Here is a 14,272-nt window from a genome sequence, read left to right as displayed (position 1 = left end):
TTGGACATTCTCCAAAGAACTCCTTCTACCTGAGTTGCCCTACCTATTAATGAGACCCTGTTGGATCCTCCTAAATCAATCTGGCACACCCCTGCGACAATTCTGCCAATGTGTAAACGGAAATATTATGTGCTGGCTTAAGACTTTGAATTTTTGTTCTCCCATCCAACACTGAACTCCCTGGCTGTGGAGGCAGTAAACTAATGTGGCAGAAAACATAATGCAAAAGCTGCACCATACTATGAGGACCAAAAATGCCTGGATCTATTCAGCAGAAAGACCTATTTATCCACGACTCTTCAATTTAGAACCGTGAAACTCTCATGGTGAAATACAATCACTTAAATATGCTAAATTCACCACATTTATTGGGCTCTTGCCGGCTGGTCTGCATGACCCGTTTCAGGCTATTATTACAAAGGTCAGTTGTTAGCTAGAGCATCGCTACAGGCCTCGTTAGATGCAGCCAACTCTCGAGCTGGATCCAAGATGCCAAACTGCTCAAAGATCCCACTCCACTTCATTCTCAGAATTCCAGAGACCGTATGACCCACCCAGGAAAAAGTCAAGGTTCCAGAGTACGAGACCACTTGCTTCCTCTGCACTCGCTACTGAACCATCATTATCATCTGAGCATTAGTTTTGACAGTCTGCTCGAGGGCCTGGAAATATCCCACATCAAGCTGCATATACATTTTACTCACCTTCAATCCTTTGGAGGCTCTTTCCCATGCAGAAAGAAAGTGGGAGAAACAATCAGATTAGACTAATGCATGCTGGAGGTTATATCAGGGTTCACTATCCATTTTACCTCCCTCCCCTATATTCAGCCCCCTTCCTTGTCCCTCTTTAGGGTCCCCTCTCACAGGCATCTCTTAAAGCAAAAAAGTTGATTCACTTCTGCCAATGGGTGCTGTACAAGGAACTATTCATCACAGAGGAAAGGGGTTTTACTTCAGCTATTTTCTGGACCCAAAGAAGAATAGAGAATAGAGATCGATTTTTTTTTTTAATCGATGACAAATAACTTTGTCAAGTCACAAAAATTCAGGATAGTGTGTCTCAGAGCTATAATTCCATCATTAGAATCAGAGGATTAGTTTTTGGTCCTCAACCTTCAGGATGCCTATTTTCATATCACAGTTCACCCATGTCTCAAAATATTCCTGTGCTTTTCAGTGGACCATTTGAAGTATTGAGTGCTTCCTCTTGGTCTTTCATCTGCCCCAAGTGTGTACTCAAACGTGCTGGCGGTGGTCGCAGCTGACCTCTGACATCTGGGGATAATCATTTTTCCATACCTTGATGACTACTCAATGGCCTGTCTTACAACTAGATTTCCAGTACCGCAAAGATGATGAGATCCCTGTTCTGCAAGCTAGTGTTGCAGCTCAACATCAAGAAGTCCCCATTTGAGCCTGGTATTAAAAAATAAATAAATAAATAAATAAGAGTACATAGGAGCCTCCTTAGACACTGTATCAGCTAGGGTTTAACTCTTCACCTTCCTCCCCCCCCCCCAACAGATTCTCGACATTGGTAAATCTCATCTCAAAGATTCATATCAGCCCACAGACATCAATAAGAAGTTGTCTTCAATTACTCAGATACGTGGCGGGCTGCCTTTGTGATGCCATGTCCCAGGCTCTGCCTTCAGTGTTTCCAGGGTTGGTTCAGGACTGTTTTTTATTCTGAACAAACACAGTTAGTGTTGGTCCCTCGTCAGGTACGGGTCTTTCAATTGGTGGAGGAACCCAGATAATGTCTAACCATAGATTTGGTTTGTTCAGCCTCCTCCCTCTATCACCATAACGACAGATGCATATCTGATGGGCTAGAGGCACACTTAGGGACCCTCACCGCCCAGGGCAAAGGTCTCTACCCAAGAGAGACAACTACACATTCGGTTCCTTGAGCTGAGGGCAGTCAGTCCATAAAAATCCTCACGAACAACATAGTTTGCATGTTCTATATCAGCCAACAAGAAGAGGCCAGGTCCCCCTTCCCTTTGTGATGAAGCTGTTATGCTCCGGAACTGGTGTATAGCCAATTGCATCCTTATTTCAGCAACTTACTGAAACAGAACAGGTTAGCAGACTACCTCAGCAGGCATTTCTCACAGGAATATGAATGGGAGTTGGAACCTCTGATTTTCAATCAAATTTTTCTGACTTAGTGGGTTCCAAAAATAGATCTTTGCCATTGTGAGCAACAAGAAATGCAAACATTTTTCTCAAGGAAGGGGTTGGGTCCTTTTCTCTTTGGGAGCAGCCGTCCTTGTTCCATGAACAAGAAGTCTTCTATATGGCTTTCCCCCCCCATGCCCCTGATTCTGAATGTAATAAACAAGATAAAGCATGACAAGGCCAGAATTGTATTAATAGTCCCAACGTGGCCCAGACAGATGTGGTATTCTTATCTGATTCACCTAGCCATCTGTCAGGCAATCAGTCATCTGCCCATTCCTCATCTTCTTTCCTAGGATGCCAGCCTCACTCTTCATCCCAACCTGAAGATACTCTATCTCAAAGCTTGGCTCCTTGATGGTTCACGGGATTAGAGTAAACTTATTCTAAGGAGGTACAACAGGTATTACTGGAGAGTAGGAAGGATTCCATGAGCTACTTCCCTCTAAAAGAGAAAAAGCTTCAGCCTGAGGTGTGTCCAGAGAAGTGTTCCACCTGTTGATTATGCCCTCTCAATCATATCTTGATTACCTCCTAGAGCTAAAAAAGACAGGATTATCCATGAGTTCTATCAGGGTCCACTTGGTGGCTATAACAGCCTTCCATTCAGCAGTTGAGGGATTCTCAGTCTTCTCCCATCCTACAACTGTAAGGTTTCTGAGAGGTTTGGGGAATCTTTTCCCCAAGTTAAGGAACCTACTCTTTTTTGGGATTTTGATTTAGTACTTAGATACCTTATGGGCTTCCCCCCTTTGAGCCAATGACTACCTCCTTCCCTTGTTAATTTATCTCTGATGGCAGCCTTTCTGGAGACCATCACCTCTGCTTATAGGGTTGGAGAAATAGGGGCTCTAATGACAGATCCTCCATTTTGCAGTATTTTTCAAGGACGTTTCATTACATCCATGCCCAAAATTTTTACCCAAGGTGTCATCTGAGTTTCACATGAACCAAGTTATCCACCTTCTGGTTATTTCCCAAAGTCCAGAGAGGATGTCATTTTACACATTTCGATTGTTAGGAGGGCATTAGCCTTTTATGTGCACAGAACTAAGTCATTTAGGAAGTCACCCAGACTGTTCGTGTCTATTGCAGATAGCTCCAAAGGTGGAGACTCTCCAAGTGGATTTCTGTCTGTATCACTTTGCTATAAATTTACAGACATATGGACTCATCCTAGGGTGTTGGCCCATTCCACAAAATCTCTATCTACATCTATGGCATTGCTCAAGAATGTTCCTATTCTGGATACGTGTAAGGCTGCCATGTAGATTTCCATACATACCAGTTTTCTAAATCAGATACTGCTATTAAAAAGGTTGTATTGTCTTCAGTCGTGGATTTGGTGCTGAAACCCCCTCCTCCAGCTGGAGGTACTGCTTGGTAGTCAACTGAAATGGAGCACCCAAAGGGACACTACTGGAAGAAGGAGGGGTTAACTCACCTTATGCAGTAACTGGAGTTCTTCGAGATGTGTGTTCCTGTGGGTGATCCACTATCTGTCCTCCTTCCCCTCTGCTTTGGAGCTTCCTCTGGGGACTTCATGGTAGAGAAGGAACTGTGGGTAGTTTGCCCACACAGCCCTATATAACTTCGGAGTAGGGCACAAAGTCCATGCACAGGCCAAATAGGCACTACTACTAAAAATCTCTGATTAAAGGTGCAAGGGATATGAGCACACCTGAAGTGGAGCACCCATAGGGGGACACATTTCAAAGAGCTCCAGTTACTGCACAAGGTGTGAGTAAGCTCTCCTTCTTTCCCTCTATCTATCTAGAAAAGATAGGCAGCTGCCCCACTCACATTCTCCATCATGCTTCCCCCAGTCTCCTGTCACCCACTTCTGCCCTGTATTCACTATGACCCCTCATATTTCCATTCCTTTTTCTGTAATACAAAGAATAATAGAGGCCCCAGCAGAGGTCAGGGCCTCGTTCCACGAGGTGCTATTCATATGTAATAAAAGACAGACAGTGCCTGACCCAAAGAACTTACAATCTAAACAGTGTGTGAAGAAAGAAGTATTATTATCCCCATTTTATGTACGGGGAACTGAGCCTCGCAAGGATTGTGATTTGACCATGGTTACAGAGGAAGTCTTTGGCAGAGCTGGGAATTGAACCCACTGCAGGACGTTACCCACAAGACCATTGTGTTTCCAAGAAATCTAATTGTGTTTTATCGTGATGAAACTCCAACCAAAAGAACCCAAGGAAAAATAACATTTGCCAACGTAAAAAAACAAAACTCTGTGTGTGTTTTCAAATTTTAGGAGGGATTACAATTAAAGAGCATAGAAAAAAAATCACTTTAGCTCTAAAAGGATTTCTTAAAATAAGGATAAAAATATTCAGATGTAGAATAAAATATGTAAAATTGTTTCTTTTTTCCCTTAGTGCAAGGATTCAATATATTTTTTTGTTCAGAAAAAATAATATACTAATGGTAGGAACTGCTTTGTCTCTCAATGCTGTGGGGTTTGATTTTCAGTAAACTGCACTGTAAGAAGGTGTCAAGGATTGCATCATCTTATATATTCTAAATTGATTTTTAATTTAAGTCTGTTGGTGAACACTGAGTTAAATCTTTTTGGTGCAACTATAGATTTGCTAGTGGAAGTAGAGGTGTGTGTGTGTGTGTGTGTGTGTGTGTGTGTGTAATTTATGACCTCGCTAAACTGAAATAGGTGTTCTAGTTGCTGCTAAATGTAGGAATTTTTGTAAATGAATCAGTTACTAAACTTGTTAAATAAAGATTTTTAGAAATAGTATAATATTTCTTGAGGTAAATATTTTTCGTTCATTTTCATTAACAACTTTCATAGAGTTTAGTATTAAAGTTTACACTTTAAAAATTGAATATACTTTTAATTGAATATGTTAAGTGTACTTTCCCAATATTTTCTGCAACCAGGTCTAAAAAACAATCTATATAATTTCTAATCTCCAAAAAATAATTAACTATTTCAACAGAATATGTCTTGTCTGCTTGTATATTAGGTTGATTCACCATATTCAAATCTGAGAATAACGCCTAATTTACAAATATTTTAATGTATATTTCAGATTTTATAGTTAAATCAGTTCTAAGATGATGAGGAGATGTAAACTGAAGTGTTTCTTTCTTTACTAGAGCACTTTCTTTCAAAGAGTGGAGGGGACTGCACTTTTATTCATCAGTTCATAGAGTGCCAGAGTGAGTACAGAGCATTCATCACATTGACTTTAAAACAAAAAACCAAAATATCAAAAATGTCATTTGAAAAATACATTTGTCAGTACTACTTAATATTTCTGCAGTAGTGGAAATGCGCTGCAAGTAAAGAATTATGGCATTATGAACTCCAACAAAGCTGACTCTCTTTAAGAGTAGGAGATATCTTTGTTACTTTTGTAAAGTGCTGAGCACATGCTGTGTTTAACACTTAATCTATGATTACTTTCTATCAGGGAGAGAGTGTGAGTGCCACAATGTTGCCGTATGCGTGTAAGATTGACCTAATTTTGCAACATTGATAATAAGAGAAGCTGGAAGCCTGACTAACATTGCCAATTAAAACAAACATTGCAGGCTGCCCAGACAGATAGGGATGAGGTAATAGTGCTTGTTGTCTCTTCTCTGTTTAGCATTATATATGTAATTTCTGATAATTTTAAGGTTTTATAATGCAGCTTGCGCTAGATCAAGTGCGACTGCAGGAACAAAACTATAAGAGACTGGTATTTTCATGTGGAAATATAAGATTTTCCATAAAATGCAAAGAAATGGAGCATAAGTGCTTACCACTGATCTAGTAGGGAGGCAGATATTTTTTGTGCTTGAGATGAAAAACTTGCTTTTCAAAGCAAATGACTTTGAGGATAATTAGTAGAGAAGCAGTCATGTCTGTATGGAGCAAAGCTTTAAAGAAAAACTCCATTTCTGCTTAGTTTGTTCTGTGAGCTGGGACAGGAGCACCAGTTCGGGAGAAACCTGAAAGCACTATGAAAGCATAGCTGGAAAATAGAATTCCTTTTAATAGCATGGAGACCCCAGAAAGAACAATGCTTTTTTTCCCCCCACTACTGTTGCGCTAGGAAGGATTTTACAAAATTTGTTAGGTGTAACTTTAAACATTTAAGTTAAATTATGAATTAATAGAGCTGAGAGAAGTACTCATAAACAGAAGTGAGGCAATAATTTTCTTTGACTACAAAAATCAATTGTTATGCATGTTGACCGCTGTTGTGTTTCTTAGGGCTGGTCCACAGTACCCGCCTAATTCGGCGGGTAGAGATCGATCTTCTGGGATCGATTTATCGCGTCTCATCTGGACGCGCTAGATCGATCCCAGAAGCGCTCCCCCGTTGACTGCGGAACTCCTGCTCGCCGAGAGGAGGAAGCGCTGTCGACGGGGGAGCCTGCCTGCGCCGCGTGGACCCAAAGTTAGTAAATTTAGTTCGATATAGGAAACGTCGACTTCAGCTACGCTATTCTCGTAGCTGAAGTTGCGTTTCCTATATCGATCCCCCGCCCCAGTGTGGACCAGCCCTTAGATTCACTGCCAAAATGTAATGAACATCGCATAGTATGACTTTATTGGTGGGTTTCCTCTTTTTAAGGCGTGGAATACAATATTATAAATTTAATTTATATCCAAATACTCTTAATGCCCATTTCAGAAGACCTAAGAAATATCAATAAACCAAAATACAAAAAAGTAAATACAGGTTAATTTCTTTAAAAAACGGCATGGGCTGTATCTTCCAAAACTTTTGGGACTGATCCAAAATTTCTCAAGTGGAGACTTAAAAAGAAAATTATCCTCAATAGTTTTAAGCTTGATAGAGATTTCTTAAGGCTCCTCTTTCTAACAGAAGGCATAGTAAAAGTGAGCTTGCTGGCCTAATTGATGAAGTCAACTTCATTTTCAGTGGTATGATGTATGCACTGTTTGTTCTTTTAGCTAATTAAAATTGTATATTAATTGACATCTTAGCATGAGATCTGCAAACTAAAGCTGATGAGCACTTCTATCACTATAAGGATACAAAAGTGATCATCTTGATTTAACTAAAAGATTTCAACATGTCTTTGAAGTAAGTGAGAGAAGAAAATAAAAGATAAAACTTATTGACAGAAGTGGGGAGAATTTGATAGCTGAAAACACCAAACTTCAAGAACCCGATCAAATAGAGGAGCCTAAGGGAATTTACAGCAAAATCCCCATTCAATTACAATGGAAATTAGGCACCTAGTTCCCTTAGGCTCCTTTGAAAATCCCAGCCTCTGCCAGCCTTAAGATTTGGGTCACACTATCTGAAAAGTTTTGTGAAACCCTGTTTTGAATGGTCTGGGAGGAACAGTAGCTTAATATATTTGTTGTTTGCTCCTCACCTATTCCCTCCATTTCTCACTGCTTTTTGCATTAACTGCTGGACTGCTTCACCGTATTTATAAGGTGAAATCCTGGTCACTTTGAAGTCAGTGGTAAAACTCTCATTGATTTCAGTAGGGCAGGGATTTCACTTTTTCAGTCTTTGGTTAGGTCTGTAGTGATACATTGCTGTTATTAATGTGGGACACTTAATTATACCAAAAGTGGTGAAAACACTATGCAGATAAGAGGAAAGTGATGCAACATGCAATTTCCCCCTTATTTTAAGCTTTGCCTCTTTTTTCTCCCATTGGTATTTTAACCTTTGCTTCTGTGCTTTTTTTTTTTTTTTTTTTAAATAAAAGTGGGTATATTTTATGTATGACTAACTCTTCCCTTAAACTTTTAAGCAAGTTTTTTATTTTTAAAAGTGGAAATTTCTTTTAATTATTTTTAATGGTTATTTCTAATATTTTCATAAATAACATATGGGACATATTAAAGGTGACCTGCAAAGGGGAAAATTGGGCTTATGTCCTTTTGCTTCTTTCTGATTTATTAAATGGGCTTAAAGTTTTGTCTACCCTGGAAGACTCTCTAATGCTTTGACTGAGTATTAATAAAATGATGATGCTTTAAGAGTTACTTGTGAGCAATTAAGAGGGGAAAGGGTTTTTAGCCAGACTTCAAACATGCAGGATAATTATTTTTTAACTCCTATGTAACTTCAGACACTGACACTTTGGATAAAAGGTGTTCTTGTTAAAGATCCAACATGTTTATTGTGAGCTGATGCACCTGAACTGTTCTGAGCAAAAGAAGACTTACCATTATTATTACTATAGTAGTAGTAGTAATAATTACAGGGCACTATTGTGCTATATGCTGTATGAACACACAGTGCCTCGCACAATGGGGTCCTAGTCCATGATTAGGTAAGATTATTACAGTAATACAAATAATAATAAGACAGTCCCTGTCCCAAAGATATTAAAACATAACTTAAAAAGACAAAGGATAATTCTAGGGTAGAAAAACAAGCAGAAAACCATAAAAAGCACCCCAAAACCTTTCAGACCACATTCATTCATCATAAAGAAGCAAACAAAAGTGCAATCTAATTTTAAAATAATTATTTGCACTTTACCTCTGAAGTACATAGTCTCAATAAATAATTCTTACAATAAACTAATATACTGTACTAGTGTGCCAGCTTCTTGAGGAGCGTCACCGGAGAATATCAGTTCTGGTATGGAAATCAAAAACTTTAACAAATGCATAAACATGTTTATCCAAAAATATGGATATATCTGTGTTTATTCAAATAGTTTACTTTGTAAGCTGCTCTCTAAAACAAATTTCTCAAAAATATACAGACAGGAGTACTTCAAATTCTCTAACAAATCCAGTGTCTGCTAGCCTTACTCACGTTGAATAGTAACTTACTGCAAAATTGTAGAATAAGGTACTAATCTTAAGTAAAGATGGCAGAATTTGGTCCTATGTTTTTCTTTGCTTTCTTTCTTGCCACTTCCTTATTTGGAGTTGCAACTTTTATAGACTTCTTCCAAAACTCATGATTGTATTCCAGGCTGTTATACAGATTGGTCTCTCTGAGGTCCACTAATATCCAGTCCATGTATCAAGACTTTGTTTTCCCCCTTGGTCATCTTCCACCCACAACCATTGCAAGAGCAATCATACCAGTATAGCTCTCAGGTCTCCGCTGGATATGCTCAAACCAGCATAGCCTAGTTTTCCTCAACTTATCTTCAATTGGAGCAATCCCTGCATTAGGCCCTTAACAACCTCATTTTGTTTCCCATCATGGAGTGTCCTACCATTTGTCCATCTCAATCTGTTCATTTCTGTAGTGGAGAGCATACTGAAATCTTTTCTAATGGCTGGCCTAGTCACTGTCCCGTATATTAGGATGGCTCAAATTAGTTTTATACACTGTACCTTTTAACATTATTGGCATCTTCTTGTCACAAGGAACTGGAGTCAGTTCCCTCCATTTGCACCAAAATGCTGGGCATATCGCAGGATGGCACCATTGGCACCAACTATTGATCCCAGGTATTTAAATTCTTTCACTCTTCTAAGCTGTCTGTCTGTGATGTCCTTTATGGTGAGTCCTGCTCCCCCACTTGTCATAGCCTTGATTTTACCAATATTCTCTCTAAGTCCAGCCTGCTCAAAACTATGTTACCACATTCCAAAGTTGGCTTGCAGGGTCTCAAAATCTTCTACATATATCACCACGTCCTGTGTATTTATTACTATATATAAATATGGCCAAGTCAAAACAAACTTTTCCATTTGCTTTGAACTTTGTTGATACTTCATGGCATCTTGCATACTGTTGTTAAACTGTTGTACAGTATAAAAATGGAAAACATCAATAGCAGCTTTTAATCAATCAGTTGTATTCATGTATGATGGTGAGTTTACTGAAGAAGTTACCACAAAAATCAAATTGTGGTCTGCAAAGCTTGTATTAAACTCATAAACTGTCTCCACACACATGAACACACTATGAATCATTGTGGTGGAGAAAACGTTAAAAATTAGTTTTTTTCATCTGAATTCTTAATAAAAAACATGTAGAAAATATACTACTGAAAGCAATTTGAGTTGGCCAGGAAAATAGCCCAAGGTCAAAAAAGACAGACTTCTTTTTTTACATTAATTGTAGACAGCTTTTTGTTTTGACCATGCATGCATTTGTGCAGAGTCCAAAATCTGCAACACATTTTGCTGCCATAAACTAGTTACACACCCATTCTAACTAATTGTTTTATGATGTGGCTGTCACCATTATGAATGGAGTCATTCTCATCTATAAATCAGGCAGGTGGGTAGCTAATGTGGATGCAGGATTCTTATGTTCAGCTCCTTCTCCAGGGGTGCAGGCAGACTTCCCCAGCTGTTTTTTGTCTTGCTAGAAGAAACTGTGGCTGGTATATATGTGAAATCCAGTCTTTTTTTTCCTGACCTCAGTAGTTTTCTGTAACTACATGGAACAAGGCAAGACAAAGGACACTTTTCTCTTTTCTGCCCTGCTCCTCCTTTCCTCTTGTCTCCCCCCCCCCCACCCCCCCAAAAAAAGCCAGGAAAGAAGGGTTGAAAATGCTTCGGGCAGGGGATCCATTGTGCCCCCCCTCTCTTGGGGGGGAGGGATAGCTCAGTGGTTTGAGCATTGGCCTGCTAAACCCAGGGTTGTGAGTTCAATCCTTGAGGGGGCCACTTAGGGATCTGGGGCAAAATCAGTACTTGGTCCCTTTCAGTTCTATGAGATAGATATATCTCCATATATTATATTATTATTACACACACACACTCCACCAGCCATGGCTTCATACAACTGCTGTAGCTTGGTCTGAATGATTGGTGGGGGAGGAAACCAGTTGTGAATAGGGTGACTATCCTGTGCTTCAGCAACCTCTCAAAGCACTTCCTCACTGTGAATGTACTCAACAATATGGCTCAAGATTCCATCCTGTTAGGGGGCAATATCTTGGCTACTTGCAGCCTAGCTTGAAGATCTTAGTCTGTTCTAGGGTGTAGATAGCTCCTCCAGTCTTTCCCTTTACTCTCCCTTTATGTTCAGAGGCATACTGGGGACTTAATCTTGAAAGGAGGTCTTGGAGAAAAAAAACTACCTCCCCACTCTGGCTTCGTACAGGAGATGCATGTTTTACTTTATTCCTCATCCATCTTTTTCATGAGGCAATCTTTAGTGAAAGTACAGACCAAGAACAAACTTCAGCATTGCTTTTGCAGGCAGGGATTTAAATCCAAAGCTTCTTACAGCCAGAGAAAAACTAAAGGTAACCAACTCTAACCACTCTTCTCTCCTTAGCATGTTCAGCACTGGGGAGGCATTTTACTGTTGCTTCATATCTGGAGCAGGATTACCTCAGACTTTGGGTGCCCATCTTTTTGATTAAGCATTTTTACTATATTCAGAACAATCACTACAACTATTGCTCCCACTTGAAAACAAAAACAAGAAACTATATCTTTCCTGCTCCAAAAAAACCACAAAAACACAAGCAGATCTTCCTGTAATGAGAAAGGGGAGAAGAGCTGAAGATTCTTTAAATTGGTTAGGGACCTTGCTATTAGCATCTCTCATATTAATTGTGCCCTTTTTTTAACTGCCCATCACTGTATTAAGATATCCTTAATTTCTGGGAAAGCGAGGACAGTTCCCATTGGGGTCTTCCATAACAGGTTCCCTAAGGCACTTTCTTATTTGTGCCTCACTGCTAAGTCTGTTACCCTTGGAGGCAAAACCTTGTGCTAAATGCCCGCTGTCCAAGCCCATTTGAATACATGCTTATCATCCCACTCTTCTTTTTGTGTAAAATGGCTTTTCTCATGGCCATCTATGTGGGCACCTGGTCACAGAACTAGAAGTGGAGATCTAGGGAGGCTCTAAATTCAGAAACTCCACTTTCTGATAAATCTAGTTTTTCTAAGAAGCTGGTAAATGCTAATTGTTCTCAGTTTGACTTTTCAGTCGTATATAAAAAACCTTTAGAATAACTTTACAAAGTAAAATTAATCCTTTATTAATTAGCTGAAGTATTTAAGAATGGATATTATTAAATAGTAAAATACTTAACATAATTTCTGCTGTATTCATTATGCTTTGCATTATAGCAAAGTTATAGTTAACTGGATGATAATCTGCTTAATTTCCCATGCCAGAATCAAATTTTTGTTTAAGCAGGGGTATGGAGTAATACCGTCCTCTTTAAATTTGGTCATGGAATGTGGATGGCAGACGTGCACAGGGAAATGCTTGCTGAATTTGGACTTGGATAGTAACGTTTATTTTGTTTGGCAGACAAGTTCATAGACGAAGGACATCTAACCAAAGTGGAAGAAACAAAACTTTTGAGAGGTTAGATTTCTAATTTATATAACTCTTTTTGAAACATGTTTTATTAGTGGGTGTGTTTAAAATAAGTTTCTGATTTAAACCAATAACTTAGTAATTTTTTTGTTAAATATAAGGTAATTTTTTAACAAGTCCACAAAGAGAGTAAATATAGTTAGTGTCCATTGATACATCACTATATAACTATTTTATGGGGGAAATCATAAGGAAACTACTTTGAGGGATGGGGGTGTGTGGAGGACTGGTCTTGACTGACTTCTCACCTGTGTATTTCTCATCCAAAGGTTTTTTAAAAAGGAATTTTTTGTAAGCTTGTTTAAAATCTCTCACTACTAAATAAATTTCAGACTGAGTTTTTTCACTGAGCAGAACCAGAAAATATTAGTTAGTCTTAGTTAACAGCTAAGAGGAAAAAGGTGTGGGTTTTTGTAAATAATCTAGAAATATCCAAACAGTGTTAAAATGAACCCTAATCTTATAAACCTGCTTTTTTAAAGATAAAACATAAATGTGCGACCCTTTAAAGTTTGTCACTTTCTTGTTTCATGATCTTTTTATAAGGAAAACTAAAATACAAATATTTATTTATGGGCAACTTAAGTTCTTTAAAATTAATGAGCCTCATGTTGCAGAGCCAAAATCAGGAGTGCTACAGATGTTAGTAATTTATGATAGTCCCCACATTGAGCACAATATTAACATTTTAATATTTTGTTTGTTCAGTGGATATAGTGGTAAAGTGCTGACATTTAACAATTTTTTCATCCTTTTCATGAATGTTTCTTAATATATCAGAGTATTGATTTCTGCCCATCTATCAGCATAGATAGTGTTACATTTAAACATATTTTGGTCATTCCGGATTCCAGCTTTGTTTTTAGAATTACTTCATCTTCTCTGTGCAATTCCATTTTAGCTTGTTACCAAGCTTGTATAAACTCCAGACAACATGCCATGTTTGGCAAAAGAATGCATACAATAAGCCTAACTGTAATTTAACACTTGCATGCCAGTATTATCTTGCAAAATGATGAGCTATTTTTAGTGTTTATTAATACTGTAATAAGTATGGTGTCAACAAATTTTAAAATAGACTTTATTTTATTATCTCATGCATTAAAGTAACTCACTTTCACTATTGAAAGTGTGGAAAGATTGAAATGAAAGAAAAATCCCAGGAAAGAGCTTTGTTACACCAAATTGTGGTATATAAAAATTAGTCAAATTTTTCATTAAAGTGCAATACCTGCAGATTTTGAAAAAGTGAGCTTAGTATTCATGAAAGTAGGGGACTACACTAAATAGTTGTACAGTTAGCTACTGGGCCAGATTTTGATTGCAGTTACATTGGGGTAAACTCTGAGTAACTGAGATCAGATTCGGACTACTGAATTAATTTCTGTTCTTAAGTCTGCCACTGCTCCTCCTGAAAATACCCCTATTATTTTTAATATTTGTTTGGCTTCTTAACCAAGGATGACCAAAAAACTATCTGAACATTGTGGCATTAGACCCAGGCAAATGTCCATAAGAAAGTAGGATGAGGCCACCAAAGTCATTTGTACTTGTTGAATTCTGGTTTCCAGAATAGAAATCTAGTTCCTCAACCTACCAAGCTACTTGGGGCTTGCCACATAGTAACTCCTCATGTAGATGAGCCAGGGTGTGACTCTGTAGCATACCAGCTTGCCACTCGGTAATTTGCTGCATGGACGTGCAGTGAAAGTCCTGGAGCAGTTGAGCATTCTGTGTTTTCAAGCTGCAGTATGCTAATTCACACTCCAGGACTTTCACTGAGTTACTGAGTAGCAATCTGGT

At 38.6% G+C, this 14,272-nt stretch overlaps 1 protein-coding gene across 4 annotated transcripts in view; it reads left to right on the top strand.

Moving 5' to 3' along the window:
- The window catches only part of SLMAP (sarcolemma associated protein), a 92,657-nt gene that overhangs the window by 43,565 nt on the left and 34,820 nt on the right, over window positions 1-14,272 (top strand). For 3 of the 4 annotated variants that reach the window (XM_024220926.1, XM_024220942.1, XM_024220919.1), the window contains 2 exons: window positions 5,319-5,381; window positions 12,401-12,457. In XM_024220926.1, coding sequence (XP_024076694.1) covers window positions 5,319-5,381; window positions 12,401-12,457 — 120 coding nt within the window. The remainder of the gene's footprint in view (window positions 1-5,318; window positions 5,382-12,400; window positions 12,458-14,272) is intronic. The other variant, XM_024220934.1, reaches the window with a different exon arrangement.

Source organism: Terrapene carolina, unplaced genomic scaffold (genome assembly GCF_002925995.2).
Source record: "Terrapene carolina triunguis isolate 2854851 unplaced genomic scaffold, T_m_triunguis-2.0 Scaffold89, whole genome shotgun sequence".
In the NCBI taxonomy this organism is placed as follows: domain Eukaryota; kingdom Metazoa; phylum Chordata; order Testudines; family Emydidae; genus Terrapene; species Terrapene triunguis.
The sequence above is the reverse complement of the archived record's forward strand: the minus strand, read 5'-3'. Positions and strand labels throughout refer to the sequence as shown.